This window comes from Aquarana catesbeiana, linkage group LG05, assembly GCF_042186555.1.
Source record: "Aquarana catesbeiana isolate 2022-GZ linkage group LG05, ASM4218655v1, whole genome shotgun sequence".
NCBI classification, from domain to species: Eukaryota; Metazoa; Chordata; class Amphibia; order Anura; family Ranidae; genus Aquarana; species Aquarana catesbeiana.
Genome location: NC_133328.1, coordinates 54,269,776 through 54,286,597, shown reverse-complemented (window position 1 = coordinate 54,286,597; position 16,822 = coordinate 54,269,776). Strand labels below are relative to the sequence as shown.

General features: G+C 42.8%; 1 protein-coding gene across 1 annotated transcript in view; it reads left to right on the top strand.

Moving 5' to 3' along the window:
- The window catches only part of LOC141144255 (LIM zinc-binding domain-containing Nebulette), a 395,409-nt gene that overhangs the window by 134,495 nt on the left and 244,092 nt on the right, over positions 1-16,822 (top strand). Inside the window, exon 3 of the mRNA XM_073629752.1 lies at positions 7,915-7,999. Within this exon, the coding sequence (XP_073485853.1) occupies positions 7,915-7,999 (85 nt within the window). The remainder of the gene's footprint in view (positions 1-7,914; positions 8,000-16,822) is intronic.

The window sequence follows — 16,822 nt, the reverse complement described above, 5'->3', positions numbered from 1 at the left end:
TGTGAGGGAAGAGCTGACTGAGAAAAAAAAGAACAGTTTATTAGGTGGAGGTAGGATAGGCCTCCCCGAATAGAAGAGTTTTCAGGGATCACCTAAAGGAGGACAGATTAGGAGATAGCAGAACAGGAAGTTCCAGAGGATAGGAGAGGCTCTGAAAAAGTCCTGGGGGTGAGCATGGGGTTGGTGATGAGGGGGCTGAAAAGCAGGAGGCCTTGGAAGGAGCGAAGTGGAGAAGTTTGTAGCTGATGTACAACTGACGTAATGGTGTAGCTCAGGGCATAGTTGTGAATGGCTTTGCATGTCATTGTTTGTATTCTGAATTGTATTCATTTGGTGAATGAAAGCCAGTGGAAGGAATTTGCAGAGAGGGGTGGCGGACACTGAATATAAAGATTTTTCTGATTGGCTGAGCTGGAGAGACGGTTGAATGATATCACAATCTCCACCCCAGCCAATCAGAGGAAGACTTGTACTTATTCAGAAACTGCAAAGCTTCCTGTGAATGGCTGAGCAACGCTCAACCTAACACGGTTTTGTTCTGGAAGTGGGACGGAAGGTCCTTGTTCTGCTGCTGGAACACAACACTGTATACTGTAGGTTGCTGATGCTATATACAGTTTATACGGTGCTCACACCTGGTGCATGCGTTAGTGAGGGAAATAGTTTGTTTGGATTAGCTTGGTCCAAACTATTTTAAAGTGACAGAAAGCTGGTGTTCGGCTTTAAAGCGGTAGTAAACCACCATGCCTTTTTTTTTTTAAACCTGCAAGGTAAAGTTATAATGTGCTAGTATGCATCACACCCGGGCACCCGGTCTTCCTTCCGGTTTGCGTCCTCCGGCCGTCTGATTGGCCACGCTGTGATTATGTCACTCACGCACATGCACGCAGGAAAATCTTTTTAGGGCACAGGCCTCTGCTCTGAAGGAGGGCATGTGCCAGTGATGTCACTGGCCCCTTTACAAGTAAAGGGGCCAGTGACGAGATAGTGACGAGAAACAAGATATTTACTGTACCTATAGGTAAGCCTTACCTATAGATAAATGTCAACCATGGGAGTTTACTCTCAGTTTAAAGGCTTATTGCACTGATCTTTGTGACATTTAGCTGTCTGGTCTGATCAGCAGCCAAGAGACTGCCATGATCAACATCTAAACAAGCTACAAGACACACAGATATCTGCTTGTCTGTTTTCCAAGGGCAACTATGCTATGTTGGCATATTAAGACTGTTTGCCGACACATGTAAGCTTCTGCAGTTTTATCAGTTGTGCTTATAAAAGGAATGTCATAGAAAGGACACATGTAGTGTGTGTGTCTTGGACTGGTTTTGTTTGTTGGAGATCAGCACCCTGGGCTGTAGCACCGACCTTTACACCTACTTTGTGTTTGGCTTCGGAGATGGAGCGCGGTTTTGAGACTGCAGTGATAATAATATGTTCCATAAGGTAGGGCTGTCTTAATGGGCATCCCTGAGCAATGCCTAGGGGTCCCAGGTGCATGTTGTCCCCATGATAATCCTGCATTGCCTCATACTTGCCAGCTGTCCCAGGTTTGTCGGGACACTCATGCATTTTACTAAATGGCTGTGTCCCAGTAACCATCCCAGAACATGTACTGTGCCCTCCTGATCCCAGTATTGTGCCCTCCTGACCCTCCCTGTACTATGCCCATCTGCTTTCCCCCCTGTACTGTGCCCTCCTGATCCCAGTACTGTGCTCTCATGACCCTCCCTGTACAGTGCCCTCCTGCCTCCACCCCTGTACTGTGCCCTCCTGACCCTCCCTATACTGTGCTCTCCTGGCTCCACCCCTGTACTGTGCCCACCTTATCCCAGTACTGTGCCCTCTTGAGTCTTCCTGTACTGTGCCCTCCTGACCCTCCCTGTTCTGTGCCCTTCTGCCTCCACCCCTGTACTGTGCCCTCCTGATCCCAGTACTGTGCCCTCCTGCCTCCACCCCTGTACTGTGCCCTCCTGACCCTCCCTATACTGTGCTCTCCTGGCTCCACCCCTGTACTGTGCCCACCTTATCCCAGTACTGTGCCCTCTTGAGTCTTCCTGTACTGTGCCCTCCTGACCCTCCCTGTTCTGTGCCCTTCTGCCTCCACCCCTGTACTATGCCCTCCTGATCCCAGTACTGTGCCCTCCTGACCCTCCTTGTACTGTGCCCTCCTGATCCCAGTACTGTGCCCTCCTGACCCTCCTTGTACTGTGCCCTCCTGATCCCAGTACTGTGCCCTCCTGCCTCCACCCCTGTACTGTGCCCTCCTGATCCCAGTACTGTGCCCCCCTGACCCTCCCTGTACTGTGCCCTTCTACCTCCACCCCTGTACTGTGCCCTCCCGATCCCAGTACTGTGCCCTCCTGACCCTCCTTGTACTGTGCCCTCCTGCCTCCACCCTTGTACTGTGCCCTCCTGATCTCAGTACTGTGCCCTCCTGACCCTTCTTGTACTGTGCCCTCCTGTCTCCACCCCTGTAATGATTAGTCTTTGATTTATGGCATGTTTTCTTATGGTTTAAAATTGATTTTACTGAAAGTACTAATAAATATATGTTTAATTCTATCAACTATTTATACTTACATTTTTGAGAGTAGGTGCATAAATTGGGCGGAATGGTAGGGGTCCCAGTGCATTACTTTGCCCAGGGGCCCATGGTTCTATTAAGACAGCCCTGCCAAAAGGCAGTACAAAGCAGTGTGCAGAATAACATTAGCAACCAATAGGAAAGTACCGTACTTGTCACCGATCTGACAGAAGAAGTGAAATCCAGTCGCTTTGGGTTCCTATACTTTGGAAAGTATCATAACTCCTTGCTCCGAATAAGCCAGAGAGACTGTGTGCCATTGTTTGTCATTCCCACATTGGCTCAGTGTGACTTTTCTCTGCTATTAGCTTGCAGCGACGGTACAGCACTGCATGATATGAAAATGCTGGGCAATGACACCGCGGAGCTGTCACTTCTCATCACATGTAATATCTGACCATCTGTGTTCTGTGTCACAAAATATACAAAATAGAAAACAAATAAATCCTGCTGCGCCACATTGCTTGGCGTTCCTCCCAGCTGCTAGGAAGCATATGGCCAAAAATGTCCTGTGCCTTATGCTTCTACCCCTCTCTGTGCAGACTGCAGGTTCCTGCAAGCATGGCGCATAGCCATGTACTATTTAAAGTGGCGCGCCATCTTTATCCCCATGAAAAAAATTTGGGTGTTTCTTGTGTGTTATTATGAAGTTCTCATTATCTTGTCTTAAAAATGACCATTTTAATTCTCTATGTGATTTTGTGTGTATTTCTGTTTCTATTTCTGGTGCTATGTGAGAATTCTAATGCTGTGTACCTGACTGCTATGCTGATCCAATGGCTTTAGTATCATCTGACGTACTGACCTGAAACACATACTGTATGTAGATGAGGGGTTTGCTATCAAGTGTTTCTAAACATAAGAACTGCATTTTTTAATTTAATGCAACTTAAAGCGGAGCTCCACCCAAAAGAGGAAGCTCCGCTTGTTCGCACCCTCTGCTCCCCCTACACTGCCACATTTGGCACTTTTTTTGGGGGGGGAGAGGGAGCGGATACCTGTCAAAACCAAATACCCGCTCCCACTTCCAGGTAAGATTGCCGCACAATGATCGCAGCAATCTACAACATTTCCGGCCCTTCCTCCCTGCTACCTTCTGGGAAACACATGGCTCCCAGAAGACAGCGGGACCATTCAGAAAGAGGAGCGTGACTGGCGAATGAAAAGTAGGAAACTGGCTGTGAAGCCGCAATGCATAACTTCCTGTTTCCCTTAGTGAAGATGCCACTTGACGAATCGGCTAGGGGTGCCGATATCGTGGGATACCTGGACAGGCAAGTGTCCTTATATTAAAAGTCAACAGCTTCAGTATTTGTAGCTCCTGACTTCTATTTTATTTTATTTACAGGCTGGAACTTTGCCTTAACAGTCATTAGATGTGGTGGCTGCATTAGCTTTCTTTTTTTCAGGTTTTTTTTCTTTATTTTCACCTGATGATCCTGCTAGTAACACACTTACTATCCTAGGGTGACAGCATTCCATAAAAATCAGATGATCTAGTATATTGTTAATTTTTGAATCTGTACTTTTGCAAGCTTTGGACTTGGTATAGTATTCTTGATACATTATTGATGTTTGACCGATGTGAAATATACCTGTATATTGGTATGTACAGATATATACAATGGGTATAAAAAAGAATCATCCTCTTTTTTACCAAAAATATGTAGCAGAATACATATTGGCCTAAACTGATAAATACATTTTTTAATATATATATTTAATATATGGTCAGGAAATGAGTAAATCCTTCCGGGGCTGAAGTGGTTACAAAAAAAATAGTTAGGTCTGGGCTTGATCTAGGTTATTGTTGGTGTTAGCGATAGTGTCAAAGTCAGAGTTATGCCGTGTACACACGAGCGGAATGTCCGACAGAAAAAGTCCGATGGGAGCTTTTCATCGTATATTCCGACCGTGTGTATGCCCCATCGGACTTTTTACGTTGAAAATTCTGATGGACCTAGAAAGAAAACATGTTCTAAATTTTTCCGATGGAACCAATTCCTATCAGGAAAACGATCGTCTGTATGCTGTTCCGATGTACCAAAAAATATGCATGCTCTGAAGCAAGTACGAGATGGAAGCTATTGGCTACTGGCTATTGAACTTCCGTTTTCTAGTCCCGTTGTACGTGTTGTTCTGGATGGTCGGAATTTGGTGTGACCGTGTGTATGCAAGACTGCTTGAGCCGAACTCCGTCGGAAAAACCTTCAGAGTTTATTCCGACGGGAAAACCGGTCGTGTGTACAGGGCATAAGTGTTATGCCCCGTACACACGGTCGGATTTTCCGATGGAAAATGTCCGATCGGAGCGTGTTGTCGGAAATTCCGACCGTGTGTGGGCTCCATCGGACATTTTCCATCGGATTTTCCGACACACAAAGTTGGAGAGCAGGAGATAAAATTTTCCGACAACAAAATCCGTTGTCGGAAATTCCGATCGTGTGTACACAAATCCGACGGACAAAGTGCCACGCATGCTCAGAATAAATAAAGAGATGAAAGCTATTGGCCACTGCCCCGTTTATAGTCCCGATGTACGTGTTTTACGTCACCGCGTTTAGAACGATCGGATTTTCCGACAACTTTGTGTGACCGTGTGTATGCAAGACAAGTTTGAGCCAACATCCGTCTGAAAAAATCCTAGGATTTTGTTGTCGGAATGTCCGAACAAAGTCCGACCGTGTGTACGAGGCATTAGTGTTTTAAAATATGGAAAAAATGTTTTATTTTTAGCGTCAGTGTGTCAAGGTAGGATTAAAAAGCAAAATGCACACTATTGGCCCTACAAAATTATATTTTTGTACTATTTTGGGGCAGTTTTCCTTTGATAACAAACAAAAAAAAATCAGGAGATATCCATTAACACTTACCACCAAATAAAAGGCCTGATTTGTCCTGAAAAAACAGGGTATAATTCCCCTGTTGTTCCTTGAGATTTTGCATACTTTTAGAGCTCATTCACAGGGGTGCAGAGGCCTGTACAGCCATGCATTCAGGGCAGCATGTAGCTGGTCTCAACAAGAAAGACTCGCCGCTCCAGGTGAGATGAAGAAGCCTAATGGAAATGGTGGGTGCCCACCCGGCTCGCCAGTAAAGGAAATGGCTGCACACCACAGTAATGATCCAAGGTCCTTTATTAGACATCCCAAATGACACCACTGGACCAGAATGCCTGGTAGACGCGTTTCACACAGTTCAGATGTGCTTAATCATTACCAATCATTCCTATGATTAAGCACATCTGAACTGTGTGAAACGCATCTACCAGGCATTCTGGTCCTGTGGTGTCACTTGGGATGTCCAATAAAGGATCTTGGATCATTACTGTGGTGTGCAGCCATTTCTTTCAATTCTTTAAATTTAACCGCTTCAGTCTCGGAAGATTTTCCCCCCTTCCTGACCAGAGCACTTTTTGCGATTCGGCACTGCGTTAACTGAAAATTGCGCGGTCGTGCGACTTTGTACCCAAAGAAAATTGACATGCTTTTTTCCCCACAAATAGAGCTTTCTTTTGGTGGCATTTGATCACCTCTGCGGTTTTATTTTTTACGCTATAAACAAAAAAAGAGCGACAATTAAAAAAAAAAAAAATATCCCCCCCCAAAAAAAAAAAAAAAAAATATATATATATATATATATATATATATATATATATATATATATATATATATATATATATAAAACAATTTTTTCCTCAGTTTAGGCCAATATGTATTCTTCTACATATTTTTGGTAAAAAAATCGTAATAAGAGTATATTGATTGGTTTGCGCAAAAGTTATAGCGGCTACAAAATAGGGGATAGTTTTATGGCATTTTTATTATTATTTCTTTTTTTACTAGTAATGGCGGCGATCTGCGATTTTTATCGGGGCTGCAACATTATGGTGGACACATCAGACACTTTTGACACATTTTTGGGACCATTGGCATTTATACAGCGATCAGTGCTATAAAAATGCATTGATTACTGTAAAAATGTCACTGGCAGGGAAGAGGTTAACACTAGGGGGCGATCAAGGGGTTAATTTTGTTCCCTAGTGTGTGTGCTAACTGAAGGGGGAGGGGACTGTGTAGGGGAGATGACAGATCGCTGTTCATACTCTGTATGAACAGACGATCCGTCTGTTCTCCCCTCAGAGAACCGGAAAGTGTGTGTTTACACACACAGATCCCGGTTCTCAGTGTGTCAGCAGCGATCGCGGGAGCCTGGCGGGAGCCACTCGCATCGGCTCCGGGGGAGGGCAGCGGACGCATGCCCCTAGTGGCCACAGAGCGAAGCAACGTAACATAACCTCGTTTCGTCCAGCCGTGCCATTCTGCCGCAGTAAGACCGCGGCGGCTGGTCGTCAAGTGGTTAATGTAGCTGGTCTCACAGGGAGGCAGGCTGTGTTAGGTAATGGTCCGTATGTCTGTTAGTAGTCTGTACAGCTGCTGTGTCTCTAATAACTAACACAGGCTACCTGCGTGCAACTCCACCATGCTCCGGACGCATAAACAAATGGCAGTATAGGCCTCTGTGCCCGTGTAAATCAGCCCTAAAAGTGGAACTCAGCATTGGCTATTTTTAATCCTTATGCTGCTAGCATTAGTAAATAGATAGAAAAGAATATCATACTTGTTTTACAGTTTTTTTTTTTTTTTACGTTTCTTCAGCTATTCCCTGGTTTCCAAGCCTTATGCAAATGATGTCATACATCCCAGGAGTTTTCAGGAGGGGATGATGTGTTTTCTCAGCTTAGCACAAACTCCAACCTGCATGCCTGAGCTAAGGGAAGATGGATTCCAGGAAGTAAATGTTACACGAATCATTTGCCCTTACTCAAGGGGGGGTTTTTCAAAGTGGTTTCTCAGCAAAATAAAGCATGGAGAGTTGGACACATTGATGGATGGGGGAGATATCTTTGAATATTAAAAATAAATTAAATAGCAGTTTATGGTTTGTGGTGCTCAGATGTGTATTTCCACTTTAAAAGGTGTCATGCCTAAAAAATGGTTGAGAACTGCTGCTATAGACTTCAACTATTTGATACAAAATACAGTCTGAAACAACCCAGAAGCTTATATAAAATGTTTTTTTTTTTTTTTTTAATCCTAACAGAACCTCTTGTAGTATAATAATATTACTGACAGCATTCAGGAAATTGTCAACTGCGTGGGAGATACAAAAAGGAAAAAGATAAAAAGAAATATGGGTCCTGAATAGGGACAGCATACGTGGGAGCGATGGGTTATTTCACAGTACACAATCACATGGACAGCTAAAAAATGGTTACTGCTAATTACATATCCAGTTTATAACATATAGAATTATTTTTATTGCAGACACTATCCAAAACAGTCGTTTACCACAGTGGCGGATACTCCAGAAAATCTACGACTGAAACAACAGAGTGAACTTCAGAGCCAGGTAATTCTAGCACTGAACACTTCTATCACCAACCAGACAATGTTTAGTACAGTCCTGCCAAAGGATAGTGTTACCCCGCACATCTGATTATTACTGGTTCACTTGCCATATGTTACCCTATAGAAAGGAATTATGAGTCCTGCCTGCACTGCAAGGCAAATGGAGGTACAGCTTTCTCCGTGTGGAATACTAAGCCCCAGGCTTTCTTAAAGGGTCATGTTATCCTCTTCTATTCTTTTGTTTTCGTGTGAACCTCAGGTTTTTAAAGGGAACTTCCACATTAAAATTGCAGTTGTGTTTGTGGACACCTGACCTTCACACCTACCTATATGGCCAAAAGTACTGTATGTGAAAAATTGAGCAATTGTGCGCTTTTTGTGGCACCAGTTTGGGGAAAACCCTTTTTTTTTTTTTTTTGTCCCAGCATGACGTAACTGCGCCCATGTGCACAAAACCAGGACTATAAAGACATCGTTTGATGAGTTTGGTGTAGAGGACCTGGAGTAATCTGCACACAGTCCTGACCCGACCCTACCGAATATCTTTGGGATGAATTGGAACGTCAATTTTGAGCCAGGGCATCTCATACAACATTTGCACCGCACCTGACTTCATAAATGTTCTTTAAAGTTATATTAAAGTCTCCTTTTTTAATAAAAAAACAAACAAACATGTAATACTTACCTGCCCTGTGCAGTGATTTTGCACAGAGCAGTCCAGATCCTTCTCGGATCCCATGTCGGTGCTCCTGGCCCCTCCCTCCTGCCGAGTGCCCCCACAGCAAGGAGCTTAACTTGCTATGAGAACACCCGAGCCGAGCCGGTGCTCTGTGTCTCGCTTCAGATACGGAGCTGTGGCTCGGCCCCACCCCCTCAGTCTGCTGATTGCCTCACTGGTTGTGATTGACAGCAGATCAGGAGCCGATCAGGAGTGCGAGTTCCTGGAGAGGCAAGGCTCTCCTGGACATCGCTGGATGGAGATTGGGCTTAAGTATGGGGGGAGGTTGGCTGCACACAGAAGGTTTTTTACCTTCATGCATAGAATGCATGAAGGAAAAAAACCTTGTGCCTTTACAACCACTTTAAGCAGAATGGGCGCAACTTTCCATAGAGACATACATCAAAAACCTTGTAGGAAGGTTTCCCAGAAGAGTGGAGGCTGTACGGCCATTTGTGTGTGTGTGGCCACAACTAATTGACAATGATTTTGTACAACAAGCTCATATAGGTATTGTTAGTTGATTTTGGAGATAGCATGTGGTCATAATTGCCTCCCCCCCAGTATGTGGTTGGCATGTCAATGTCAAACAGTGTGGTTCTTCCACTCCCACATATGGCATGGTTCATTCTTTCTGCAACCCGGTTTAGTTCTGGGTTGTATGGTACACTAGTTTGAAATATTATGATATGCTTTCTGAGAATCGCCTGTGTGTTATCACCTGTATATTCAGTTCCATTGTCTGTACGCAATACACTCTGCATTTTGCCAAATTTGTTGCTTACTTGAGCCAAATACTGTTCAAGTTTCTCTGGTACTTCGCGTTTGTTGTGTAACAGATATAGTGTGGTATACCTGGAGTAATCATCTATAAACGTGAGAAAAAAGTCTTCTTTCCTGGAGTCAATTTTTCCATTGGACTGCAAAGATCTGAATGAATTAAGTCCAGAGGTTTCTTTGCTCTGCTGTTACTCTGCTTTGGAAAGACTTTTCTTGTTGTTTTTCCTTTTATACAGCTGGCGCATTTCATTGTTTGATCACATGGACTAATTTTTATTCCACTTGCACAGTCATTCTTTTTGTATCTTATACTTATCTGCTGTAGCTGGATGTGATTACGTTATGACTGGGTTCTCAGCTTTTCTCTGGGTGGGTGTCTGGGCTATGCCTGGACCCATAACCTGTTGGAGATTCTGTATATATCCCTTCAAAACGGACAATGCACAGTCCACATGGGCTTTGCTGCTTAACTGCAGACAGGAAACTTTATTACAGAGATAAGACATAGAGCATACCATAGATGCAGCTACAAACTTAGAAACACTGCCATCTACTGGATGAAAAATATATTTCTACTAAATACTGATGTACAGTAGTTGTTGCACAAAATACAATTAGGTATGATGGTCAGGTTTCTACAAACATTTGGCCATATTGTACACCTTATTAGGTATGATGGTCAGGTTTCTACAAACATTTGGCCATATTGTACACCTGCCCAATAAACACTAGGTATTCCAGTAGGCATCTTGTAGTTATTCCACTGGTTAACACAAATATACTCCCACTGGTTGTGCTAGAGTCCCATCTTGGAGCTAAGTCAAGGCCTGACTGCTGAGTGCACCCAGGTTTGGAGGCTTCCTGGCTGCAATGAAGACAATGTATTTACAATGAAAGCCACATGGGGGCTAGTATTAGCTGCGTTTTTTGTTTTTACATGATGGATTTCCTTCAAAGTGAAAAAAATCCTTACTTCAATGCTAGATCTGTCTGCTGGCAAAACGAATGATTATGTTTCTGCAAGAATAGCCAATCTGTGGCTCTGCCTGCTCACTGAGTTTTGCCCTATGACAGAATCTGTGTGAGCTCCCACTGCAGACGTGCCTCCTGGTAGTCAGCAAGAGCCCAAAGGAAATTAAAAGTTATGATGGCTAAAAGATAGGTGTACTTTCATATAAAGTACTCTCATTCTATTTACCTAACTACCCTGATATAAAACCAACCTTCCAGAGCCTGGATGAATACCTTCCACAGCCACTGCCTGCTGCAATGTTGAGGTAGATTTCTGTAGGATCATCAGTAGTCCATCTTGAGATTTATTTGTATAAATGGAAAGGCTTGGGACTTTAAATGAGGTTTGTTGAGGTGTATTGGTATTAGGGAGCTATTCTCTCTATTCCTTTGTGGGGGAAAAAAAGGAAGTGAAGTTCCTCAACAGGATCACAGACAGCAGTAAAAACCTGACAGGGGTCTACCTCTACCCATACTACAAAAACAAAAATCTCAACAGTACCAAGCCTGAATTTGTGGAAATGTATGCAGGTTGGGTGCTGCTGGATCTTGATAATAGGCATGAGCTAATGCGTGTTTGGATCCTAGTCTGAACCCACCTGAGCTATCCTAGCTAGCTAGCCAGAAAGCTAGCCAGCGAGCTTTCATTGCAGTCTGCAGTCTTGCCCTGCAGCTGCACATATACAGTACAATTGGCTTTAAAGAGGTTGTAAACCTCAAAAAAAAAAAACCCTGCAAGACAAATGCATAATGAGCTAGTATGCATTGCATACTAGCTCTTTATGAAATACTTACCTCAGAACGATGGCCTGAATCGGCGTCGGCACTCCGAGTACACGGCAGACATCTCCCACTGGAGTTACTTCCGGGTTCGCGGCTCCGGCGCTGTGATTAGCCCGGAGCCGCAATGACGTCACCGCTGGTCATGGCACGAGTCCTGAAGAAACGCCACCAGCGGCCCGTTTCTTCAGTGCACATGCGCCAATGACGTCGGCAGCAAGGCGTATACTGAATATCTCCTAAACTGTGGAGGTTTTGGATATATTCACGGTACCTATAGTTAAGCCTTGTTATAGGCTTACCTGTATGTAATAGTGGTGTAACAGGGTTTACAACCACTTTAAGCTGTGGCACCTTACTGGTGGGATAGCTCCAGTAGACAGCTCAAGTAGACTAGGATCTGAACAATCCTGAGCTCATCCCTACTTAAGAACTTAGAACTGAAGACGCAGGCTAATGAAGCTTTAAAGTGGTTGTAAATTTTGTTACACCACTTTTACCTACAGGTAATCCTATAACAAGACTTACCTGTAGGTCCTGTGAATATCTCCTAAATTTGCACAGTTTAGGAGATATTCCGTATATGCGCTGCTGCCGACATCATTGGGGCATGCGCACTGAAGAAACGGGGCGCTGGTGCCGTTTCTTCAGTAGCCGTACTGTGCATACGCGGGAGTGATGTCATCGCGGCTCCGGCCAATCATAGCGCCGGAGCCTGGAAACCCGGAAGTAACTCCGGTTTAAGATGTCCACCCTGTACTCAGAGTGCCGACTCCGATTCAGGGCATCATTTTTCTGAGGTTTACAACCTCTTTAAATCAGGTCAAATGTAGGTTGGATGGAGGACAACTGCAGGTCAAATGCACCAGTCATTGAACTGTGAATGCTCTCAGAAGCATCTCAAACTGATGTCAAATGCAAATGAAATGCTCCATAAATGTGGTTATGTAGTCGATTTCTGAAACCGAAAAGAATCTTGGCAAGAATGCTCTTACTCTGAAAATGGTCATAAGATGGTGCTTCAAGCAGAAACATTTGCATCCAGGAAAAAAGAACATCAAACTAAATTTCAAGTTCAAACATAAAAGTCTGTTTAGTAATCAAAAACATCCTGAATAAAAAAAAACAAACACTTTTTGCATAGAAATTCCCTCGTTATCATGGCTGCAGGCTATTAAGTAGGATATGATTTGGACTGCAGTTTAATGTATAGATATAACTGATCGAAAACTTGCAACAGTCGCTAAGCAGTCAGAATATTCTCTTGACCTGCAGCCCTTAAAACCTATAATCCTTAAAGTGCATTGATTTTTGTTATCAGAATGTTATTGTTTCAATTGACTTTTGATTGCTTGTATGGACTCTATGTTTGGACTTTACACATTGGATTTGCAAAAAAGTATCTTGTACCAGTGTAAAAATGTCCTTATCTTAATATATTCCCACCCCCTGCTGTTCAAAAATGAAAATCTGGGATACATTAATCGCCACCCCTCGTATGTACAGGTTCTACCACCAATTGCACTATGTTTGGGCAGGCCATACTTATCTTTGATTAACCCCACCCAATTACTAAAACCTGAAGATCAGGATTTGCAAGTGGTATGCATTTGCCTTCAAGGATAAAACAATACTAAGTCTGTATATATAACTAAATGGAAATTATACATCATTATTTTATATGAATGGCATGGGAATTGTGTGGTCACAAAGGCTTCTTGCCATGGAATAACCTAAAAATGGGTCTTATCTTTCAAATAGCCCTGAGTGTCAGCTTGTGAAAATCCTTATTAGTTTCCTTGCTCGCTTGTTTGGAGGTTACATAGTGGAAAATCATATACAGTATCTCCCAACTTTCAAAGACAAGAAAGATGAAATCATTATTCAGGTAAAAGACACCTTGGGCACCTGGGTGGGTAGACCTTGAAGGATTCATGAGGAAAAGACAAACACTTTAATCTTCACTGGATATGTGACAAGGGAAACCTGATTAGTTGCTATAGACAGCAAAGACACCTGGATAGTGTTCCATTTCCATAATGGTATCTAATATCAAAGCCCTATGATTGATTGTCTACATTTTTCTTGCATGCTCAGTCCCACTGTAATTCTCAGTGGAGCACAGTAGACTGGATTCAACAGCAAGAGCTCTCTGTTGTGATTTCCCTGCTCGAGCAAATTGAATCAAGCTTCAGGGTCCACGATTGTGCATATGGAGGGTTTTTTTTTTAATTATTTATTTTTTCTATTGGTTGAATTGTATGGTCTTTTTTTCAAACCAACTGACTATGTAACTATGTTCCACCATACCTGGGAATTTTGAGTGTTTCCTTCCACCTTTGTGTGTGTTCCATTATCTACTGCAGTATCTCCATAGTACAAAATACATTTTAAAAAATCTAAATGGAAGAATGGGAACCTCTCCTAATGGCCATAGCAGGTGTGCAGACTGGGGAATCCAGCACAGAGATGTCACAAATAAAATCCTCAAGAAGAAACTGTCAGCTGGTTTAACTTTCCAGCACTAAGGCCCTTTCACACTGGGGCGGAAGGTGCGTTGGTGGTAAAGTGCCGCTATTATTAGCGGCGCTTTACTGTCGTTCAGTAGCGGTATACTGTAGCGGTATTTGCCCGCTAGCGGGAGGGTTTTACCCCCCGCTAGCGGCCGAGAAAGGGTTAAAAACCACTGCAAAGTGTCTCTGCAGAGGCGCTTTGCCGGCGGTATAGCCGCGCTGCCCCATTGATTTCAATGGGCAGGAGCGGTGAAGGAGCGGTGTATACACCGCTCCTTCACCGCTCCGAGGTTTCTGCTAGCAGGACTTTTTTTTCCCGTCCTGCTAGAGCACCGCTCCAGTGTGAAAGCCGAGACACAGCAGCGGCTGTTTCAGGTCGGTTTGCAGGCGCTGTTTTTAGCGCAATAGTGCCTGCATACCGCCCCAGTGTGAAAGGGGTCTAAAGTAATGGCCCGTACACACGATCCAATTATCGTACGAAAACTGTCGTCCGAGGAAGAATCATACGATTTTCGGATCATGTGTACACTACTTTCGAGAGCCGATCACGACAGTTCATCCAATATTATTCAATTGGACAAGCATGAAAATTTTCCTCGTACTATACTAGATCGTACAATTTTCGTTTAGTCAGTATAGTTGTCGTCCGAAAATCCAACACAAATACATTACAACACATGACATCACTTCCTATTTTTTTTTCTGTCGTACGAGAATTTTCGTGACTTTATTTACCTATTCAATTTCTACTTGCGACTATTAAGCGGAAAAGGTCGGACGATGTGTCGTATGATATTCGGATCGTGTGTACGGGCCATTAGGCTCATAGTACAGTACAACTCACAATAACCAATCCAAATCTATTTTATACTAGTCTGACTTATGTAAAGCAAATTCCAATTGCTTTCTATGCACTTTGTGCACTGCTTTATAGTTAAGCCTGACTGTAACTATCCAAGTGCTGAAGTCATTCCGACTCACCCACTAACTTTATAAATAGAAAAGGAAACACCTCCCTTCCCTCCTGGTGACTACTGTACATATTTTATTATGAGTTTTAGAATTTAAGATATCCTGTACATCACTGCGTAATGCTTCACAAGGACTGTACTCCACCCTGAAGTAATTTATCTTGGGCGTTGATGTTCATTTAGAAGGAAATGTGCACCTCAGCTGTAGAGCTTAAAGGAAAATGTTACTTTAAGTAAAACATTGGTATAAAACATATAATCACTACAAAAATTATTTCGAAATTTAATGTTATTAAAATGTCACTTTCCTGTTCAATCTGTAGCCAGATATCATTTTCTAAACCTGCCATTTTTTTTTTTTATTGCAACCATGGCACAACAATACTTTAGGCATTGGACTTTCCACATCCTATTCTTCTGCTTGTCTAAGGCTACCAGATTTTCAAAATGAAGATCGTCTGGGGATGACCTACTGACCATGCTCGCTTTTAACTACGCCCACAGAATCATGACATCACTTTTAACATGCCCTCAAACAATTTGTCACAGAATTTTGGAATAAGAGGTAGACCTTTAATGCATAAAGACAAAATTCAGAAGTAGAGGAGGCTTACCGGAACTAGTTGACCTGTAATGGCGTACGCCAGACAAGTCAAAAAGGCTTAGTAACCACTGGTTCTGAAAGATGTGTCTTGTCAGATGTCACCAACACATGGTGGGGAAGGGGACATCAGCACGGCTTCCTCGCCCAAGGATAATCCAGCTCCTTTCTCACATGTTACTTCAGAATGCTAACATTCTGAAGTAACATGTGAGAATGCTAACATTCTGAAGTAACATGTGAGAAAGGAGCTGGATTATCCTTGGGCGAGGAAGCCGTGCTGATGTCCCCTTCCCCACCATGTGTTGGTGACATCTGACAAGACACATCTTTCAGAACCAGTGGTTACTAAGCCTTTTTGACTTGTCTGGCGTACGCCATTACAGGTCAACTAGTTCCGGTAAACCTCCTCTACTTCTGGTGTTGGTCCCGGCACTGATGTACAATCCATACACACTTGTGGTCTTCTTTCTACCTATTCGTCAGATCTGGTGCAATCATCCATCTGTGAATTTGGGAGTTTTTTCCACCATCTGGCCACTCATCACCCCCATAGAACTATGCTGATGTTTTCTTCACTATTTTTTCTACACAATATGGACAGTTACTATTTATGATTTTACTTTGTTTGATGTTTGTTTTATGTAACCAGTATTAGTTTCTTACCACTGGCACATTTGATCACTAACCTTTATTATTGCTCATCTTAATTTTTAATTTTTCATGCGATTAACACGGTTTAATTATTTGTCATTTATCCATATCATGGTCATACATGTTTTGGTAGCAATCACTATTTTTGTACGCACATACGTATTGTGATACACACGTTTGTAAATGTGAATTATAGCGCTACACTTTTATTATTATTTTTATATATTACTTACCTTTAGTCTATAGGTGTGTTGGCTGCTATTTTTTTCCCTTTTTTTCAGTTTAAACACAGCGCTGTACTTTATTCTTTATAAAGACTAAATTCTCCTGGCACCCAAAGCAAAAAAATAATGCGCCACTGATAGCATGGCATGGGAAACTGTGGGTCTAGCCAAGTTGCAATAATATTGAAGAAGCTGGGAGATCGGTCCCCAGCCGATCACCGAAAAGGAGAACAAAGGACTATCTCAGTACTGACTTAGGCAGAATAAACACAGTTTGCAATAATCAAATGGATAATATTTATTAATACACAATTAAAAAACACATCATTTATGTACAACATAAAAATGCTTGATAGCAATCCATGTGTATCACCAACATTATGGTCCCCCGGAAGGGAGAGTCACATTATGATGAGTATTCATGGATATTGCAATTCTTTCGCGGTCTTATTACCACTTCATCAGGAGAATATCTGTAATTGATCGATAGAATATTGGGCAAAAAATCTGAAAATTGTAAAATGTGAAAGGTTTGTTTAATAAAGCATAAGGGAAAAAGGGGAATAGAGCAC